The sequence below is a fragment of the Pantherophis guttatus genome, chromosome 15, assembly GCF_059756535.1.
Source record: "Pantherophis guttatus breed Tessera chromosome 15, ASM5975653v1, whole genome shotgun sequence".
Lineage (NCBI taxonomy): Eukaryota > Metazoa > Chordata > Lepidosauria > Squamata > Colubridae > Pantherophis > Pantherophis guttatus.
This window is the reverse complement of record NC_142077.1, coordinates 8,705,997-8,727,744: the sequence shown is the minus strand read 5'-3', so window position 1 is coordinate 8,727,744 and position 21,748 is coordinate 8,705,997. Positions and strand designations below refer to the sequence as shown.

The 21,748-nt window shown below is 49.0% G+C and overlaps 1 protein-coding gene across 5 annotated transcripts in view; it reads right to left on the bottom strand.

Annotated features, from left to right (window-relative positions):
- Nucleotides 1-6,599: 6,599 nt before the first annotated feature.
- DISP3 (dispatched RND transporter family member 3) overlaps nucleotides 6,600-21,748 on the bottom strand; it is a 51,050-nt gene continuing 35,901 nt past the window's right edge. For all 5 annotated transcript variants that reach the window (XM_060684512.2, XM_060684507.2, XM_060684508.2 and 2 more), the window contains exons 11-21: nucleotides 21,231-21,356; nucleotides 19,852-19,988; nucleotides 18,983-19,164; nucleotides 18,130-18,260; nucleotides 16,562-16,737; nucleotides 16,332-16,458; nucleotides 14,020-14,165; nucleotides 12,606-12,765; nucleotides 11,707-11,820; nucleotides 10,718-10,884; nucleotides 6,600-9,575 (exon numbers count right to left, since the gene is read on the bottom strand). In XM_060684512.2, the coding sequence (XP_060540495.2) occupies nucleotides 9,213-9,575; nucleotides 10,718-10,884; nucleotides 11,707-11,820; nucleotides 12,606-12,765; nucleotides 14,020-14,165; nucleotides 16,332-16,458; nucleotides 16,562-16,737; nucleotides 18,130-18,260; nucleotides 18,983-19,164; nucleotides 19,852-19,988; nucleotides 21,231-21,356 (1,829 nt within the window). In that variant the 3' untranslated portion in view covers nucleotides 6,600-9,212. The remainder of the gene's footprint in view (nucleotides 9,576-10,717; nucleotides 10,885-11,706; nucleotides 11,821-12,605; nucleotides 12,766-14,019; nucleotides 14,166-16,331; nucleotides 16,459-16,561; nucleotides 16,738-18,129; nucleotides 18,261-18,982; nucleotides 19,165-19,851; nucleotides 19,989-21,230; nucleotides 21,357-21,748) is intronic.

The window sequence follows — 21,748 nt, the reverse complement described above, 5'->3', positions numbered from 1 at the left end:
GAATAAAATAGAATAAAATAGAAAGAATAAGAATAAGAAGAGAAGAGAATAAGAATATAATAGAATGAATAAGAAGAGAATAAGAATAAGAAGAGAATAAGAAGAGAAGAGAATGAATAAGAAAATAAGAATAGAATAGAATAGAATAGAATAGAAAGAATAAGAGAAGAGAATAAAAAGAGAAGAGAATAAGAAGAGAAGAGATAAGAATAGAATAGAATGAATAAATAGAATAAGAATAAAACAGAAAGAATAAGAATAAGAAGAGAAGAGAATAAGAATATAATAGAATGAATAAGAATAGAATAAGAATAGAATAGAATAAGAAAATAAGAATATAATAGAATAGAATGAATAAGAAGAGAATAAGAAGAGAAGAGAATAAAATAGGAAGAATAACAATAAGAATAGAATAGAATAGAATAGAATAGAATAGAATAGAATAGAATAGAATAGAATAGAATAGAATAGAATTCTTTATTGGCCGAGTGTGATTGGACACACAAGGAATTTGTCTTGGGTGCATAAGCTCTCAATGTACATAAAAATACATTCATTAAGAATTGTAAGATACAACACTTAGTGGTAGTCATAGGATGCTAAATAAGCAATCAGAATCATACTAGGAAACTAAATAAAACAATATAAAGTTGCAAGCAACAAGGCTACAGTCATAAGTAGAAGGAGATAGGTAATAGGAAGGATGGGAAGAATCATAGTAATACAGTCTTAGTCATTTTTAATTCCACGCAAGGCCTCCTCGCTGCAGTCTTTAAACGTCCCCGCTTAAAAGCAGGGCCCAGTCTTCTTGCAAAGAATGCAGAAAAGGGAACAATTGCAGGCTGAGCCCGTAAATCAAACGCAGCCGCTGGCAACCTTTCTGACATCCGTTAATGCGGAAAATAAATTTGCGTTGGCTCAGCACAAATTTGTACAAGCACCGAAGGCTTCCATTACTCACGAGACAAATTTGTCAGCCCTCTTCTAACACTCCCAGTCAAAGGGTGGGCAGATCCGGCCTTCCCAGATGTTCTTCCCCGGGTAACACAAAACGACACGCCAGGTGTTCGTCTGCTCGGAGCTGCCCGCCAGGCTACGGTGATTAGCCCTTCCTGAACCGCCTTGGGCTGAAAAAGGCAGATTAAAAGAGGATCGGGGCCGAAGAGACTTCCACCGGGGCTAAGGCGGAAGGGAGGTCAGGGGAATTCACCGAGGCCAAAATACAGAGCCAATTTCATCATTGAGCCAATTTCTGTTGCTAATAAATGAAGTTGACCCCATTTTACGACCTGTCTGGCCTCCGTCGTTGGGTGAATCCCTGCAGACGCTAAGGGAGTAAGACGGTTATTAAGTGAATCTGGCTTCCCCCCCGTTGACTTTGCTTGTCAGACGGTCGCAAAAGGGGATCATGCGACCCCCGGGACATCGCAAACGTCATAAATACGAGCCAGTTGATCACGTGACCAAGGGGATGCTGCAAAGGTCATTAAGTGGGGAAAACGGTCGTAAGTCACTTTTTTCCAGGGCCCTTATGTTATCTGCATCTCAAACGGAAGGATGAATGGTTCCTGTAGTCCGCAAGAGCGGAAGAAGCTTGTCGTCTTCAGTCTGCAAATGGTTCCTGTAGAGCGGAAGAAGCTTCTTGGATGAGAAGCGAAACTTTTTCAAAAAAACCCCAAACAAACAAGGAAGTCCGGTCACCTCCTGAAAAAAGCAGTTTTGGGACAACCATGACCTGGATGACTGAGAATCTCCATAGACAATCTGGGCCCTCATCCAATGTCTGCGATGAATAGGATAGAATGTAGAATATATGGAGCGGAGCGGAGCGGAGCGGAACGGAACGGAACAGAATGGGAGGGGAGGGAAGGGAAGGGAAGGGAACAGAACAGAACAGAACAGAACAGAACAGAAGCCAGGATAGGATAGGATAGGATAGGATAGGATAGGATAGGATAGGATAGGATAGGATAGGATAGGATAGGATAGGATAGGATAGGATAGGACAGGACAGGACAGGACAGGATAGAAGACAGAATAGGATAGAAGGTAGAATATATGGAGCGGAGTGGAGCAGAATGGAACGGAACAGAACAGAACAGAACAGTACAGAATGGAAGGGGAGGGAAGGGAACGGAACAGAACAGAACAGAAGACAGGATAGGATAGGATAGGATAGGATAGGATAGGATAGGATGGGATGGGATGGGATGGGATGGGATGGGATGGGATGGGATGGGATGGGATGGGATGGGATGGGAGACAAGGGAAGGGAAGGGAAAGGAAGGGAAGGGAAGGGAAGGGAAGGGAAGGGAACAGAACGGAACAGAACAGAACAGAAGACAGGATAGGATAGGATAGGATAGGACAGGACAGGACAGGACAGGACAGGACAGAAGACAGAATAGGATGGGATGGGATGGGATGGGATGGGAGGGAAGGGAAGGGAAGGGAAGGGAAGGGAAAGGAAAGGAAGGGAAGGGTAGAATGGAATGGAATAGAACAGAATAGGAGGGGAGAGGAGGGGAGGGGAGGGAAGAAAGGAGAAGAGGATAGGATAGGATAGGATAGGATAGGATAGAATAGAATAGAATAGAATAGAATAGAATAGAATAGAATAGAATAGAATAGAATAGAATAGAATAGAATAGAATAGAATAGAACAGGAATTCAATTCTTTATTGGCCAAGTGTGAAAGGACAAGCAAATGAATTCGTCTCCGGTTCATGGCTTTTATACTCCTACGGCCCTATAGGGAAGATATTTGGGGGAGCCCCCTCCCCAACCGTTCAATCCAAATAATCACAGGATCCCAGTTATTCCCTCCCCGGGGGGCAAATTCTCTTGAATAGGCCACGTCTGAACCCATCACAACTTCAACGATAGCTTTTCCGTTCAGATTTGAACTTGTCCCGCTGACGTCTTCCTCCTCTGCTTATCTCCGCCACGGGAAATGGGGCCTGCGGCTTCTCTTCTCACTTCTCACATAGCGCCTCCTGGACCCTCTGCGAAATGTGGATGGCGCAGATAGAGAAGGATGGAGGGTGGGTTGAGGGCGAAGTTTGGGCTTTTATGGAGATGGGGAGTATTGTGCAGCATTCCACATTATTGTGCAAACAGCGAAGGGTGGGAGGGGGGGGGGAAACTTTTAATGGGGCTATAAATCTGAAGGTTATTTAACAATCCCCAATCAATTCAGCCGCATTAAAGTGCATTTACCGGGAGAGTTAATAGAAAAGTGGGGAGAAGGGGGGTGAAGAAGGAAGGAAAGACGCCGTTTAAGGGGAAGAAAATGTTGATCCAGCAAATTCTTAGAGGGTTTTGCTTCCCCCTTCTTTTTATTCAGCCCCCGATAGGAAAAGTCAGCAGTTTTATTCCCTTTCTCTTTTATGTAAATCAATATCCCCTCGTGGAGCGTGACCAAAAATTGGTCCAGTTAGGGGTTGGGTGGCGAGAGAGAGAGAAATCTTTTAACGTCCCTTTTGGGGTCCCTCAAACTCTACCCAACTTCTCAAGAGGACCCACTGCTGAATTGGACAGCCGGGAGATGGAGAGAACCATTAATCTGCTAATTTGAAATCAATTTAAAGTGCATTTGCTTAATGGGTGGGAGCCTTGTAAACGAGCGAGATGTTGCTAATTTAAGGAAAGAATACCATGCCAAAAAAAAGAAAAAAAGATTTCTCCGCGTTGGGCTTGTTGTTAAAGAGGCCTTCGCTTATTTGTTCCAAGGGGATTTGCTGGGAAGCTTCACGATGTTGCGCAACCTGAGGGACGCGGTGGCTCAGCGGCTAAGATGCTGAGCTTGTCGATCAAAAGGTCGGCAGTTCAGCGGTTTGAATCCCGAGCGCCGCGTAACGGGGTGAGCTCCCGTGACTTGTCCCAGCTTCTGCCAACCTAGCAGTTTGAAAGCCCGTTAAAAAAAATGCAAGTAGAAAAATAGGGACCACCTTTGGTGGGAAGGTAACAGCATTCCGTGCGCCTTTGGCGTTGAGTCATGCCGGCCACATGACCACAGAGACATCTTCAGACAGCGCTGGCTCTTCGGCTTTGAAACGGAGATGAGCACCACCCCCTAGAGCCGGGAACGACTAGCACATATGTGCGAGGGGAACCTTTACCTTTACCTTAGGCTACGTACTTGGAAATCCAATCCAGATCAGAGAAACCAGCCACAGAGAAAGAAGATGGAGTCACTCCTGGTCCTTGGTTAGAATTAAGGCAGCCAGGCCAAAGTGAATGAGAAATGGGACAACTGGTTGCGGCCAACCCGCTGTAGCCAACTCGCCATGGGACAATTCAATTCAAATTATTTAGAATAATGTAAATTTTTTTTTTAATTTTTGTCATTCGCCTTTCATTCTGCCCCTTCTTTCTTTCATGATTCCTTTCCACCATTTCTTCGATATTAGTGTTTTGTCCCGCGGCAAGTTGGTGGCACAGTGGTTAGAATGCAGTATTGCAGGCTGCTTCGGCTGACTGCCGGCTGCCGGCAGTTCGATTCTCACCGGCTTCAAGGTTGACTCAGCCTTCCATCCTTCCGAACAGCTCTAGCTGTTCGTCTGCCTCACTGATGTCTGTGTCAGACTGCGGTGCTATCTCAAAATTAAATGAATTTCCAAACTGCCAATCTTTAAGGAAATCTTTCTTTAATTGAGCTCAGCCACCGGATCCTGACTCCGCGCGGACAAGACTGACCTTTTGCCTCCCAATCCCTCCCTTTCCGATCCCCAAATCTCTGCTTCTCATTGGCTGTCTTCCAAGTCATTCTTCAGACTTCTTTTCCTCGTCATTTCCCAGGAATGTGCCCCCTCCCCTCATCTCCACGACAACCAGGCTTCAAAGGGATTTATCAGGCAAAAGTTTCAGAGTTTATCTTTCGCTCTCCTCTGCTCTCTCTCTCTATACCAGCGTTGCAACGCTGATATCCTGACTCTGAAGGCACCTGATAACTGGCATACGGCCCTGGCCCCCTCTCTGTCTCCGATGCAGAGCCCTCATCAGAGCCTTCCCCAGACTCCAGGACTGGCCCATGTTCCTCCCCAATCTCCTCACTGTCTGAATCTGTGGGTCACAACATAGATAGATCAAACACGCCAATCCAATCCAAGCTTGCCGTTTCCACCAACACCTCCTTCATCACCAATCCTTGGACTTCTCTTCCAAGAGACACACACATACAGACATCCCTTGGGGTACCTGGCTAGGGATCCTCATCAGTAGAAGGGAATGTGGGGTATGTGGTTGCTGAACAATCCGGTAGCGATTGTGGCTGGTCAGCCAATGAATAGGCAAGGCAACAGATCAGCCAATGGGAGCTGAATTAGAAACTGAAACTGGAAGGAGCCTGGGCGTGGCTCTGCAGATCTGGATCTGTGTTGAGAGCTAAACAAGTCTGGGCTTGTCTGCTCTGCTGAATCGAAAATAAGAACTGTTTTCTCCTCTGCCTGTAACGTCTACCACGTTGGAAGAATCTGCTGTTGGTATTGTACATTTAGTCACGTGTTATTATGTATATGAAGAGAAGTTAATGAATCCTGCTGCATCAGTCTGCCTGTGTGTGCTTTCTGGATTTGATTTCTACAACGAACTCTTAACATGGTTGAATCTCATTACAGAGATTCAGGGGCCGACATGCCTTGGCCATAAAGCCCAGCAGATCCTCCTTTGGCAGACTGGAAGACGAGGCTGTAGGGGGAAAGGTGTTCCCAGCCTCTATTTGCCCACCCCTGCCCCAGGCACCTGGCATGCAGAGCGAGGAAGACCACTGAGGCAGGTTAGAAAGAGAAAGGGAGCGTTTGCCAGACAGCTTGAGCATCAGAATCCAGAACTCCGAACGCCCACTGAACAGAAGCTTTGGTACCAAGATTTAGCCTGAGCCAGTGTAAATCTATTTTTAAGCTTCCTCTGGAGAGGAATTGCAGGGAAGAGGATCAAAGGAGCAGGACTTATCACCCTCCGAAGAGAAGACGACCGTCTGGTCTCTTTAGCATCTGCAGTTTACTGCAGCGAAAGAATACATCGGCACCATCTAAGAAGGAAATGGCTGTTTATTAACTATTTAAAATTGGGTGTTCTCGAAGTGAGAGCTGTGTTGTTCTTAGAGAGGCTGGGGATAGCAAAAAAGTCACTTCCTGTCCAATCGGAAGTTGGGAAACAGGCTGTTTCTGGCCTTCGGAGGGCCTCCGAGGGGGTGGGGAAGTCTGTTTTAGCCCTCCCTAGACTCATAGAGAGGATCTGGAGCCAGATGGGAGCTGAGACAGACTGGAACCAGGGCGTGTTTTAGTCTGCAGCTTCTGAGTCTGCGCAGAGAATTGAAACTAAAACTAAACAAGCCTGGACTTGCTTGTCTGCTCTGCTGAAATGAAACTAACTGTTCTCTCCTGCCTTGTGTTGTAACTGCTACTACGCTGAAGAAGAATCTATACTGGTATTGTAAATACTTCATCTGTTATTATGTATATAAAGAAGTTAATGAATCCAGCTGAATCAGTTATCTGTGTGTACTTCTGGATTTAATCTTTGCGAGAAACCCTGATAAAGTGGAGGCGAGAAATAAACGAGGCCAGAGAAACACACACATACACACACACACAAGCGAATGTCAAAATTTGTTGTTTTCTTTTCCAACAGTCTCAAAAAAGAACACGTACACGCCCACAGAAATTCCACAACCAAGGATGGGTAACTCAGGAACGCGGGAACAGCCAAGTTTAAAAAGAAAATAAAAAATCGGGTAGGGACAGCAAAAAAAAGGGAAGAAATTGTGCTCTTTAATTGCCGGAACGACAACGACAACACCTGCTCGTCAAGACCAGTTCCCAACGTGGAGAAGCTTGCCCCCCCCCCCACCTAAATCTGTCTCTAGCTAGTCTCAGCCAGGAGGTTTGCCAGGACCTTGCTCAGATCAAGCAAGGCATTTCAAGGTCTTCATTTGGCTAAAAGAGAAGCTGGCAACGTGCCTGGCTACCAGCTACGGGAATCCCGGAAGACTCCTCTGTTCCGCAGAAGTTAATTTATGGATCCGGTAAGCCAAGAGTGAATCCTTGTTCTTGGTGTAAATCACCCAAGCAGCAGCCTTGCACACCCAAGGATTCCCGTTAGTCACGGTGGTAAATCACCGGCGGTTTATTGCCTTCCCAGGAGAAGCGCTTCTCTTCGAAGGGAAAAAATCGAGAGGCTCAAAAAAATTATATTCCGGGAAGGAAGGAAGGAAGGAAGGAAGGAAGGAAGGAAGGAAGGAAGGAAGGAAGGAAGGAAGGAAGGAAAAGGAAAGGAAGGAAAAGGGAGGGAGGGAGGTAAGGAAAGAAGGAAGGAATATGGGGACAGCAAAGGAAGGAAGGAAGGAAAAGGAAAGGGAGGGAGGAAAAGGAAAGAAAACGAAGGAAAGAAAGAAAGAAAAGGAAGGAAGGAAAAAGAAAGGAAAGGAAGGAAGGGAAGGAAGGAAGGAAAAGGAAAGGAAAGGAAAGGATGGATGGATGGAAGGAAGGAAGGAAGGAAAAGGAAAGGAAGGAAGGGAAGGAAGGAAGGAAAAGGAAAGGAAAGGATGGATGGATGGAAGGAAGGAAGGAAGGAAAAGGAAAGGAAGAAAGGAAGGAAAGGAAAGGAAGGAAGGGAAGGAAGGAAAAGGGAAGGGAAGAAAGGAAAGAAAGGAAAGGAAAGGAAGGAAAAGGAAGGAAGGAAAAGGAAAGGAAGGAAAGGAAGAATGGATGGAAGGAAGGAAGGAAGGAAAAGGAAAGGAAGGAAAAGGGAGGGAGGAAGGTAAGGAAAGAAGGAAGGAATATGGGGACAGCAAAGGAAGGAAGGAAGGAAAAGGAAAGGAAGGAAGGAAAAGGAAAGAAAAGGAAGGGAGGAAAGAAAGAAAAGGAAGGGAGGAAAAGGAAAGGAAGGAAGGGAAGGAAGGAAGGAAAAAGAAAGGATGGATGGAAGGAAGGAAGGAAAAGGAAAGGAAGGAAGGAAGGAAGGAAAAGGAAAGGAAGGAAGGAAGGGAAGGAAGGAAGGAAAAGGAAAGGAAGGAAGGAAGGAAAAAGCAAGACATCTAAGGGCGAACTCAAGGCTAGATTTGAGACATTCGAAGGGGAGAAATTTCAATCCGCTTGTCGCTTCCAGGCGGAGTTTGAACACCTTCTCAAGAACAAGAGACGGGTCAGCTGGAGTGCTTCTCATCCTTGGGAACTTCAACTCCCAGAATTCCCAGCCAGCCCCATGGTTCAACTCTGGCCGTTTCTCATCCCCAAAAACCAAAAATACCCCCAAACACGTGGTTTGCAAATCCAAAATGGGAGACGGAAATGCCAATAGCTGGGGAGGGAGCGAGCAACGGCAACCAAGCTCTAAATATATATATATATCTTCATAAAAGGCAAAGCTGGGAAAGATTTTCAGAGCAGGAAAGGGAAAAAAAAACGTCTCGAAGAAGCCAACGAAGAAGGCAGCCTCTGATTCTTTTCCTTCCACCAAAGGTGGACAATTGTTCGCCTGTCCAGATCCTCATTATTTCTCGCCCCAACCCAACCCCCAATAAAACCCTACCTGGAAACAAGCCAAGGGGAGGTAGGAATTAAAGTGCAAGTGGAAAACCGAAGGCGAGGAAGGGGATACGGGTTGTGGGAAGCCAAGGATGTTTTCTCCTGGACCTCTGACCGGGAACCTTCGAAAAAACCAGAGGCAGAATTTCTGGAAGCTGCCAAAAAGCCTGAAACGTATTGGCTGGTCCCAGAGATGGAAAGCGGGGGCAAGGGTGAAATGCTACCGGTTTACAACGGTTCGCGCGAACCGCTTGGTTCAGCAAACTGGTAGCGGCGGAAGCACAAGGCTCCGCCCACCTGCCTAGACATCATTACTTCCTGGTTTTAACGGGTAGGGAAGGTAAGTATATTTCACCCCTGAGAGGGGGGGGTTGTTCCTCTCTGGACCGCCCAGGAGGACCCCGTCTTTCTCCTCTGCCCTGGCTTCTCATCGTGTGCATGGGAAAAGACTCCAGCTTTGATTTCACCGGGGGACGGAGAACAGCTCCGGGACTCCCATTCTGCCGACGGGTGAGTGGTCCACAGACAAGAGAGCTGCATTCCCAGCAACAACTCCCATGGAACAGGATCAGAACCCACCCCCCAGAAAAGATCATGCACCCAAGAAGCCTCACCCTACAGTGTTCTCTCTCTCTCTCTTTTTTTTGAGAGAGAGGGGAAAATGGGCAGGAGGGTCTCTGTGGGCTATAAGCCGGGCCCGCTGAGGAGGGGGATCTCCAATCCGCTTCTCAGCAGCACCAAATAAAAGCCGAGGCCGCCCGCCCCGGCCAGCAGCACCCCCAGTAACGCCTTGAGGAAAGAAGTCCGGCTGCGGGTGAACGCAGGCGGCCCCATGATGCTCAGCAAGGCCGTGCTGACAGTCAGGGTGTAGAGGATGGAGAGGCCCGTGTTGAGGGCCACGATCTTCCCGAACTTGGCAAAGGGCGCGATGATGCAGAAGAAGAGAGGAATGGTGGCAATGACCGTGGTGACTGCGCTGGAGACGACGGCCACGCCCACGTGGCGCACCGACTCCACCGTCCTCCACTGGCGACTGGAGCTGGGGTCCTGCGGGCCACAAGAGATGGGTCAGCTCTGCTTCTCTCCCCCCCCACCAAGACCGCTTGTCCCATTTTAGGTTTCCCCCACTCTTCACCCTTAGAGAAACCCAAGCGGCGCCTGAAATGCATGTGATTTTTTTTTTTATTCTCATGCAAACTTTGACACACCCCACGGGATGTGTGCTGTGTTATAAGATGGGCCCCCTTGGTGGTTTTCCCCCCCCCACCTCCCCCCCCCAAATACATGCACTGAACCTTCCTGGTGCCACCTAAAAAAACCAGTCGCTGCCTTGGATTCTCAACGTCAGTCGCTGGAGCAAGTGGCCGATCAAATTTTGGACCCATCTTTAGCTCAGCAAGCATTTTCGAAGGCGGCGTACACCAAGATGGCTCTGAAATATTGCTCGGGGTCGGGCTGGGCTTTGAGGAATAGTTCAAGGGGAATGGGGCGTGCTTAATAGCTCTCTTTCCCTATTCCAGAGTTGTTGCCCTGCGTGATTATCATGGCGATTATCATAGTGGCGCAGTGGTCAGAGTGCAGTACTGCAGGCTACTTCTGCTGACTGCTGGCTGACTGCAATTTGGCAGTTCAAATCTCACCAGGCTCAAGGTTGACTCAGCCTTCCATCCTTCCGATGTCGGTCAAATATAAATCGCATTAAACTTAAATGAAGACCCAGATTGTCAGGGCAATAGGCTGACTGCGTAAACCACTTAGAGAGGGCTGTAAAGCACTGTGAAGCGGTATATAAGTCTAAGTGCTATTATTCCTTCCTTCCTTCCTTCCTTCCTTCCTTCCTTCCTTCCTTCCTTCCTTCCTTCCTTCCTTCCTTCCTTCCTTCCTTCCTTCCTTCCTTCCTTCCTTCCTTCCCAGTGCTTAGAATGCAGTATTGCAGGCTAACTTTGTCCACTGCCAGCAGTTCAATCCTGACCAACTGGCTCAAAGTTGACTCAACCTTCCATCCTTCCAAGTAGTGTAAAATGAGGACCCAGATTGTCAGGGCAATATGCTGACTCTGTACACCGCTTAGAGAGGGCTGTAAAAGCACTGTGAAGTGGTATGTAAGTCTAAGGGTTATTGCTATTATCTCCTGGACGTAGAAGTAGGGGAGAGGAAGAAGAAGATGATGCCCCAAGACAAAGCCTCACCTCTGCCAGGTGCGGGGGGAGGCTCTCCCCAGCCAGAAGGAAGCCCTCCACCAGATGCACGCAATAGTCCACCGAGGAGCCCACCAGGATGGAGAGCGAGACGGCTTCCACGGCCCCAATCTCCCAGCCCGACCAGTACATGACAGTCACCACGAGACAGACGACGCCTGACGAAAGAGATCAGCACCCATCAAAATTCGCCCTTCAAGGGCTCCGTTTCGGAGCTGAAACCAAAACTTTCGTCCCTCCCTGCCTGGCACTGATTTTGTTACTGGTGAAAGGAGCAAGGAAAATTTTGGAACTTTTCAGGAAGGGGGAAAGGCAGGCTGGCCGTCATCTCGTGTAGCCATCTTACTTGGCCAAAGTCCCTCTAAAACAGCGGTCCCCAAACTTTGTGGCTTGGTGGCCCCAGCTGGGAAGGGGAGAGGAGAACCAGGACATGTAAATGGCACGTCCATGCCTGTGTGGGGGGCCCACCGCTCGCACGAGTTGAGCTGTGCACACGTACAACTTGCCCTGCCTCTTGTGGGGCCCAGTTCCAAATAGGCCACGGCCCCAGGGGTTTGGGGACCCCTGCTCGAAAATGAATGAAAAGAGAATGGGGAAACTTCTCAAACTTGGTTTCTGGGGAGGGTTGGCGGCTTGCTTTGACATTCAGGTGAAAAAACGAAACAAAACGAAACGAAACGAACGAAACGAAACGAAACGAAACGAAACGAAACGAAACGAAACGAACGAAATGAAACCGTACCGAACCGAACCGAACCGTACCGTACCGTACCGTACCGTACCGTACCGAACCGAACCGAACCGAAACAAAACAAAACAAAACAAAAAAACAAAGCAAAACAAAACAAAACAAAACAAAACAAAACAAAACACAAATCAGGGCCTTATACGAATTCAGCCAGGACTCTTTCCTTGCGCACCGCAAGAATAGAGAGCCGGGATGGGTCGAGGCAGGGAAATTTGGATAGAGCACCCGGTACCTAAAATGGTGAGCAAGACGGGAAGCAGGAGGAGAAGGTGGGTGGTGAAGAGAGCGACAGCGGCGATGCAGATCACCAGGGAAAGGATGAGGCCGAAAAGCGCACTTTGCACACCTGGAACAGAGACAGACAGGCGAGAAGAGAGAGCAAGAATCATTTTGCATTTTTTCTAATGCTTTGAAAAGCCTCTGCCGATCAGGCAACTCAGCTGGGATCATCAGAGAGGCTTTTTAAAAAATGCCTCTCTGCCAATCAGGCAACTCAGCTGGGATCGTCAGAGACTTTTCAAAGCATTTTTTTAACCACCTCTTCGGCCAAGAGGTTGCAGAAAAAAATGCTTTGAAAAGCCTCTGACGATCCCAGCTGAGCCGCGCGATCATCAGAGGCTTTTTTTTTTTTACTTTTAAAAGCATTTTTTCGTCAGAAGAGGTTGTAGAAAAAATGCTTTTAAAAGTAAAAAAAAAAAAAGCCTCTGATGATTGTGCGGCTCAGCTGGGCATGGGGAGGGCGCAGGGATTTTTGCTACCGGTTCTCCGAACCATCCACCGCCATCGCTACCGGATCAGGCGATCCGGTCCGAACCGGGAGCATTTCAGTCCGGAACTATAGGCCCTTTATGACTCGTGGACTTTAACTTCTAGAATTCTGGGAGTTGACGTCCATAAGTCATAGAAGAGCCCTGCTCTACAGCAACAATCAGGAGTAGTGGGACATGTACTGCAGCCATGTTCAGGAGTATCAGGAAGTGTTTAGGATTTTACCCTTCCTCTCTTAGCACGAACATATTGCAAGCTGCATGGAGTCACCGTATGTTAACCGGCCAAATACATTTGTTTAATAAACACATTTGCTAGCAACGATAAATCAGAGTTATTTCTCATTCTGATCCTATCACTCGCCTATGATTTCCATGAAGATCTGCTTCCAATGCTCACAAGTCTGGAAACCTCTGCGTAGCGACGACCCTTCCGGAAACTGCCGGATCTGGTCCTGAAGGAAGGTTTCCCATTTGCGATAATCGGAATAGGTCTGGAAGGACGATTTTCCCTTGTAGGTGGTCTGAAGGAAGGAAGGAAGGAGTGGGACGTTAGAGGAAAAGGACAAGGTAGAATGACAGAATGGAAGGGACCTTGGAGGTCTTCTAGTCCAGCCCCCTTCTCAAGCAGGAGAACCTATACCCCATTCCAGATAAGTGGTTGTCCAATCTCTTCTTAAAAGCCTCCAGTGATGGAGCACCGACATCTGGAGGCGAGTAGTTCCACTGGTTAATTGCTCTCACTGTTAAGAAATTTCTCCTTAGTTCTAGGTTGCTTCTCTCCCTGATTAATTTCCATCCGTTGCTTCTTGTCTTGCCTTCTGGTGCTTTGGAAAAATAGGTGGACCCCCTCATCTTTGCGATAGCCCCTGAGATATTGGAAGACTGCTATCATGTCACCCCTAGTCGTCTTTTCGCTAGATTAGACCTACCCAATTCCTGCAACCGTTCTTCATATGTTGTAACTTCCAGACCCCTAATCATCTTTGTTGCTCTTCTCTGCACTCTTTCCAAAGTCTCGACATTATTTTATCATACGGTGACCGAAACTGGATGCAATCCTGTCTCTCCAGGGCTGCGTGAGTGCCCTCGTACTGTAAGTGGGAATGACCTTGGTGGGCAGAAGGGAAGTTGCAGACTGGACAATGGTTCAGGGGTGAAAATCTACTTACCTTCCCTACCAGTTCGGAAGTGCGTGCGCTGTGCGCGCGCCATTTTCACGTCTGATTTTAGACCCTCTGAGCATGTGCAGAGGGTCAAAAACAGATTACTTCCTGGTTAAAACCAGGGAGTAATGACATCCGGGCAGGTGGGCGGAGCCTTGCACTGCTGCCACTACCAGTTCACCGAACTACCCGCCACCGCCGCTACCAGTTTGCCCAAACCAGAGCGAACCGGTAGCATTTCACCCCTGCAATGGTTGGATAAGAGGCAGCTGAGCCCGCAGAAGGAAAAGGGGTGTGGGAAGCACCTCAGAAAGGACCCTCCCTAGTTTTCTAGATAGCAAAAGGAAAGGAGGGGAGAAATACTAGCTGCTATTCATTGCTGTGCTTCTTGTCTGGACTACCTTGAAGGGCTAACATCAATTTTGCAAGCCTGAAAACATTTCTTCCAAGTTTTCTTAGGCGTTTCCTCTTTTTTGGGGCAGCTTTCTTGAGAGTTTGGAAGTCTAGCTTCTTGAGGACTAGGATCTTGATCCGTTTTTTTTTCCAGTTCTGGAGACGAAAAAGGGCATGGCGATCTCAGAAAGCCAGAACGGGAAATCAGGGGTCTCTCACCGACTCAAAGGCCATGGAGATCCATTGGACCTTGCCGTCCTTCACCCCCACCGTCCCGTGGGAGAGCTGTCCGGGAAGCAGGTTGGGCTCAGGGAGGTTCTTACATTCTGGGTGTAGCATCTGAAGGACAGAGGAGACACTGTAGCCTAAAAAAGGGAAAGAAAACTGGTTTTTTTCCCCCGTGTATTCTGCAAATCGGGGTCTGCAAAACTCTTCTGACTCAGCCTTAGCAGAAGCAAGAAGCAGACTCCTTATTACGAAAAACCTCTCTTTATTTACCTCTTGTGAATTAATTTCATTCACCCATCGAAAAGTCCAGGCAATAGTCCTTCAAGGAGTTAACTGCAGCAACAGACCTTATCAGTTCCTTGCAATAATTGCCAGGCCGTGAGCTCCCAGCCGAAAGAAAGGCTGCAAATTAAAGTGCTGGCAAGCAGTCTTTGTGGCACGAAACACAATGAGCGAAATCGACAGAAATACGAACAGTTGTCCCCTACGACCACCACTCCCCTTTCTTTCTATTTATTCCCCAGCCAGGAAGGGGCCATTCAGCATCCACCTGTGCTTTGCTTCCTGAAGTCGACTCCTTGTCCTCCATTGTTCACCTCTCCTAACTGCTCTGCACATACGTGCATCTGGAACAGGCCCCAGCTGTTCTTCCTCCTCACTCATATCAGCCTCCAAAGGCAGCTGCCTCGCTGGTAGCTGGGGAATGTCGGACGGCCCTGGCTCTATCTCTGCGTCAGATGCAGAGCATCCATCAGAGCCTTCCCCGGACTCCAGAACTGGCCCAAGTTCCTCCCCAACCTCCTCACCGTCCGAGTCTGACGCCAGGTCCATTGGTAGGTGGCGGGGCATAACAAAAACTGCCCACATATCTATGTTCATAAAGTCTTTATTTTATTTAGATTTGTACGGCCACCTATCTTGCTGGGCGTCTCACAACAGCAATACGCACGATCCACAGGCTGCGAGATTTTTTCCTTCCTTTTTCTCTGGCTAAAGAATTGACAGACTGGCAGCCCCTCCAGGCGAGAAAAGATCGCCACTGGATTGCCATGTATGACCCTCCCCCGGCTATATCGCTCAACCATCTCCATCTTTTATGTCGACCAACTTAATAAAAACAGCCCCCGATTTCTAAGATTTCAGACAAGCTGAAGGGCAGAATTCGTCCACAGGCACAAACCTCATAAGGACTAGAAGCTTACTGTTTTTAAATCCAAGGGGAGACTCTTTTCATTCTGCTTTTCTTTTAAAGAATGCCAGCGTTTTGCCAGTTTCAGGTGCAGCTTGGTATAAAGAAAGACAGAGTCCAGGTATTTGCCTCGATAGCTTTTATGCGTTTATTTGTTTTGCCCCAGCTACGGACCTCAAAGAACGCAGCACACACAAAGTCCATTCAAACCTTAGTTTACTGAATTAACCAGTCTTTTACAACAACTGCTGTTAATTAATTGCATTAACAGCCACCAAGAATTCAAAGAATAATAACTGAAAGCTTACTGTGGTTGGCAGAATGCCCAGAAGCAATTTGCAGGAAGCTGATAAGATAAGCAAGACAAGACACAAAGGTATGTGAACGAAGTTGTTCCCTGCAAATTGCTTCAGTCGGCATTCCTCCTTAAATAGGTTAAGGGAGTGGCCAATTAGCCCCAAGCCTTACTCTTGAGGAGACCTCCTCCTGAGGAGCCACTCCTGCCTTTTGGCAGCTCTGCACGCCCGTGCATCGAGAAGAGGCTCCTCTTCTTCGTCCTCTTCACTTAAGGGAGCTTCTGGAGGTTCTGAAGGCCCTGGCTGAATCCCCGCCTCTGGCACCACATCTTCTCCAGCCTCCTCATTGTCCTACTCGAGTGCCAGCTGCACAGGCTGCTGGCACAGCACCACATCAGCCTCCTCGCTGTCTGAATCAGCTACTAGCTGTACAGGCCACGTACGGGCCACAACATTATTCAGCTGAATAAAGACGGCCCCCTCCTTAGCAAGAGCAAACCTGAACACACTTTGACACTCATATTTCTACATTTTCCACTCCTCCACCCAAGAAACATTGGCACACTCCATTTACTCAAGATAAGATAAAGAAGTACAGAAATAGTCATCGATCTCCCTTGGAGATCTTCCAAGGACATTGGGTGTTTACTGAGGAACCTTCCATGACCTTGAAGGCCTTCAGAGGCGATGCTGCTCATATGCACATATGCTCCCTCTAGACTGTCACTAGAGACCTTAGGTTCCTGGTCAACACCAGAGAGGCCCACAAGAGATTGTGGCTCACAGAATCGAGGCCTGAAAAGGAGAAGGGGAGATACCTGAAGGGAGGCACTGGGCTCCTCCTGGTTTGACCAGCTCGGCGTTGCTGGCAATGGCCTTACAGATCCGGCACAGGTTGCCAATTTCTTTGAACAGGTCGAAGCTGCTGTCGTAGATGACGCTACCCTTTCCAAAGGAGATACAAGCGGCGAAGAGGAACATGTAAGCGAAATCCCGACTTGGGACGGCTCCTCCAGCCCCACAGACCCCAGGAAAGGACAACGCGCACCATGTCTCCAATGACGTGGTTGTCGGTGTGCCGGGTACGGTTGACCCCAAGGATGCCAAACACTACGAAGACCATGGCGCCCGTGTCCACCAGCGGACGCACGGCAGGCTTCCCGCAGTTGCCGTTCCTGCAAGGGTTGAATCCTGACGTGATGGAGAACCTGGATCTGGCAGAGGCTGGAGAAGGAGAGAGGACAGAGCAAGGAAGTGGTGCAGGAGTGAAACGCTCGTCTGCTACCGGTTCGCTTTGCTACCGGTTTGCTTCGCGCGCATGTGCACCGCAGGCGCTGAAAAAGGAGGATTAAAAAGCCTTGTCTGAGTCTGCAAAGTTAAATAGAATAGCGAGGAGGGGGAAACAGCTTTCTAGGATTTCTTGCTTTCTAATGAATATAAATTGCGCGGCACAGCTGATCGTCGGAAATACCGGTTCGCCTGAACCGGTAGCATTTATTACTACCAGTTCGGGCGAACTAGTCCGAACCGATAGCATTTCACCCCTGAAGTGGCGTAGCTGTTAGGGTGATAATGTTGAGGCTTTAGTCATCCGAAGTAGGACAGGACAAGAGGACAAATTTAAAGAACCCCATCTTTAAATTGGGAGTTGTTGGGAAATTCGCGTTCCAGCCCAGAACCTAGCAATTATCTCAATACAGCTATTGGCCATTTTCACCCTTACGACCGTTGCAGCCTCCCCATGCTCATGTGATCCAAATTCAGACGCCCTGGAAACTGACTCATATTTATGACGGTCCCTGAGTCATGTGATCACCTTTTGCGACCTTCTGACAAGCCACGTCAACGGGGAAGCCAGATTCACTTAACAACCGTGTTACTAACTGAACAACTCCGGTGATTCGCTTAACAACGGTGGCAAGAGAGGTCGCAAAATAGGGCAAAACTCACTGGAATGAATGTCTCGCTTAGCAACAGAAATTTTGGATTCACCTGTGGTCGTAAGTTGAGGACTACCTGTATTCGCGTATCTTCCCTAAATTGATCCTCATAATAACCCTGCACGTTGGCCAGACTAAGGGGGCTGCAGAAAGCCCCTTCCCTCCCACGTGAGCTATCACAAGGGAGAGGGCCTTGACAGTGGTGGAATTCAAATTTTTTTACTACGGGTTCCGTGGGCGTGGCTTGGTGGGCGTGGCTTGGAGGGCATCGCAGGGGAAGGATACTGCAAAATCTCCATTCCCACCCCACTCCAGGGGAAGGATACTGCAAAATTCCCATTCCCACCCCACTCCAGGGGAAGGATACTGCAAAATCCCCATTCCTACCCCACTCCAGGGGAAGGATACTGCAAAATCCCCATTCCCTCCCCACTCCAGGGGAAGGATATTGCAAAATCTCCATTTCCATCCCACTCTGGGGCCAGCCAGAGGTGGTATTTGCCGGTTCTCCAAACTACTCAAAATTTCCGCTACCGGTTCGCCAGAACCTGCTGAATAGCACTCCAGGGCCTTCAGCCTCCTCCCTCTGCTTCCTCTCCCTGCATCGCAACAAACCGTAAGTGTGCCACAATGAAGAGAACACACTTCCCCCCCACCCACTTCACGGGTGGCTCACCTCTCTCGCTTGGCACGAATAGGTATCCTTTGTTGGGTCCATCTGGACTGGAGCTGAGGAGGCAGCCCGGGGGTGCCAGGCAGATTCGGCCGTGGTACGGAGGCTTATGTGACTGGGCAAAATACAGCTTCCTGGGGAAGAGCAATAGCACTTAAGACTTATATACCGCATCACAGTGCTTTTACAGCCCTCTCTACGCGGCTTACAGAGTCAGCCCTATTGCCCCCCAACAATCTGGGTCCTCACTTTACCCACCTTGGAAGGATGGAGGGCTGAGACAATCTTGATCTGGTCAGAATCGAACTGCTGGCAGTGGGCAGAGTCCGCCTGCAATACTGCATTCTAACCACTGTGCCACCATGGCTCTTATATAGCACTAGTAATAGCATTTAGTAGACTTATATACCGCTTCACCCCTTTCTAAGAAGTTTACAGAGTCAGCAACTTGCCCCCGACAATCTGGGTCCTCATTTTACCAACCTCGGAAAGACGGAAGGCTGAGTCAACCTTGAGCGGGTCAGGATCGAACTCCTGGCAGTGAGCAGAAGTAGCCTGCAGTACTGCATTCTAACCACTGCGCCACCACAGAACGGAGAAGAAACCCACTGGTGTGACAGCCAGCTCAGAACACACACACACACACGCACACACACACACACGCACACACAAAGCTATCCCCAATCTGCTGCTCTCCAAAATTTGAAGGAAAAGAAGGAGAAAAAACTTTCCTCCTAAAATGCAGCCCCGCCCCCAACTTTGTCTCACTGCTCCGTCCAATGATTCATTGCCGAGCGTCTTCCGACGGCCGTCTGGACGCGTGCCAGGCCGCCTCCGCCCACCCGCTCGGCATTACCGTGTGCGTTGTTGCTCCTGGGTGGCCACGTAGAAGCTGAAGTCGGATTTCCACCCTCTCTTCGTGTCGCATGATAAGCTGGTCATCATCCACTTCTTGCTGGCCCCTGGTTGGACATGCCCTACTGTGGACATACAAGCGGTCAGCCTCTTGGTGAAGTTACCGTAAGGAACTTTATACACCTAAGCATGGATTAATGAAAACACAACACTTCACTATAGGTCTCTAGAGGCTGGCGGGAGGGGGTGGGGGGGAGGGGGCAAACAGGGCACAAAAGACAACTTAAGGGGTGGCATGCCCCTTCTGTTTGGCTCTGCCAAGAGGCACGGGTGGTGAGCAAGGAACCGGGAGCTGGCACCTGCCACCTGACTGTCAGCTCAAAGAGCAGCTATGAAGGAGGTCCACGACGGTTGCCCACAACCGTCGTGGAAGGATGAGCAGCCCTGCAGTCCAACAGTAATCTAGACAAGGGGTCCACTACTGGGCTACGGCCTCTTTGCAACCGGGTGATGTGAACGGCGGGCTGTGCACACGCGGGCAGCTCAACATGCCCACTGTCCACACAAGCTGAACTGTGTGTATGTGTGTGTGTATGCCAGCCTGCCACTCACGCAGCCCAGTTCCCCTCTCCCGCCCCTCCACGACGCTGCCAAGCCACAAAGGTTGGGGACCACTGATCTAGACTCAGTGGAGACCTAGCTAGTCTACGCATCTTAAAAGATGGCATTCTAGGCAATGCCACCGACGCAAAAGCTGGATGATGCCCTACTGAAGGGAGCTAAGCTGCCCAGTTTGCCCCTCTGTGCTGATTTATGGTCCTCCCTGACAAAGGAGTCACCTCTTCATCACCTTCACCTGTCGATGCTTACCTGGAAGGATGGCACTTCTCCATCTTTTGCAGGCACCGTCTGCCACGGTGGCAGCACGGTGGCGTTAAGAGAAAACCTGTAGATCACCGGCCGGCTGTTGCCCTTGGATCTGAAGATGTAGACTGTTCCCTGGGGATCTGGAGGAGACAAGACAGTCATCAGATCACCTGTTGTGGCCTGTCGGCCGCCGGCCCCTCCAACAGCTGAATCAGATGAGGAGGAGGAGGTGTGGGAGTCAGAGCCAGCATCAAGGCAACCGGAGAGCTCCGAGGGGGGAGAGGGAATGGAGCTGGCAGAGAGAGAGAGACAGAGGTAGAGCTGGGGCCGTCCATCAGCCCTCAGATGGAAAGTCAACAGCCCCCAGGTCTGGAGGTGGCTGATGAGGAAGAGGAGGAACAGCTGGGTCCAGTGCCTGTCGCGCAGATGCACAGAAGGCAGAGGAGAGGAGAGCAGTGGAAATCTATGGGCCGGTCCTTGGGACGGAAGAGCCACTGCTGCTAGTGAAGCCCCACCCTAGCTCTGCGGATAAAAGGCAGGGGCGGGGATGAATAGGTGTGGGAGAGAGAGACAGAGAGACAGAGACAGAGAGACAGATACAGAGAGAGAGAGAGAGGGAGAGAGAGAGAGACAGAGAGAGGGACAGATACAGAGAGAGAGAGAGAGAGAAGGAGGGAGAGGGAGAGAGACAGAGAGAGAGAGAGAGATACAGAGAGAGAGAGAGAGGGAGGGAGAGGGAGAGAGACAGATACAGAGAGAGAGAGTGAGAGGGAGAGAGAGAGAGGGAGGGAGAGGGAGAGAGACAGAGAGAGAGACAGATACAGAGAGAGAGAGAGAGGGAGGGAGAGGGAGAGAGACACAGAGAGAGACAGATACAGAGAGAGAGAGAGAGGGAGGGAGGGAGAGGGAGAGAGACAGACAGAGAGAGAGAAAGAGAGATAGATACAGAGAGAGAGAGAGACGGAGGGAGAGGGAGAGAGACAGAGAGACAGAGAGAGAAACAGAGAGACAGATACAGAGAGAGAGAGAGAGAGAGAGAGAGAGAGAGAGAGAGAGAGAGGCTGGATTCAGGGGCGAGTTTGAACGCAGGCGGTGCCAACATCCAAGGTGGGTATTGAATTGGTGATACGGATTCAGATGCCGCTGGCTCTGTGCCTTGCGTAGAAATGGCCTTTTTCAAACCAGTTTCCAAATCTGAATCGAATCAACCCAATTTACTCATTTAATCCCACAAGCATGGGCTTGCTGGTTTTCGGGTTGATTTTTTTTTTCCCGATCGAATCGATGATTCTGATTAGATTCCTCGAGGGTACCTTAACAGGGTAGCCAACCATGGAGAGAGGCCCGTAAAAAAAAGATCGCGAGAGAAGGATGATGCTCACCCTGCAGAGTTCTGTCGTCTTGGGGGCTCCCTCGGCCGCTTCCCGGTGGCCCCGACCCCCTCTTCTTCTTCTCCAGGGAGGTGCGGATGTTATTCTGCAGATTACGGGGTTTTTCCTGAAACAATCCTGTCGCACAAGGTTAGTCAGGGACAAAAGAGCATCTCCCGTCAAGGGCGGCAGCACCGTTTTCACACGGAGGCCTTCTGCTGCGTAAACTCATTCAAGGGACACATTTGCATTCTGAAGAGCCCCTTAGATAGAGCTATTGTGTAGTTTAGTTTAGTTCAGTTTACTTGATTTGTATACCGCCCTTCTCCCGAAGGACTCAGGGCGGTGAACAGCCAAGCAATAAAATACATAAATACACAAAATTTAAAACCAGATAAAATCAAATTAAATCATTTTGGCCCAGACAGATTAAAACACCCCAATAATTTAAAAACAGATTAAAATTTACATATTAAAAGAGGGAGGAGATTAGGCCAAGCCCACTTGATGGAATAAAAAAGTCTTCACAG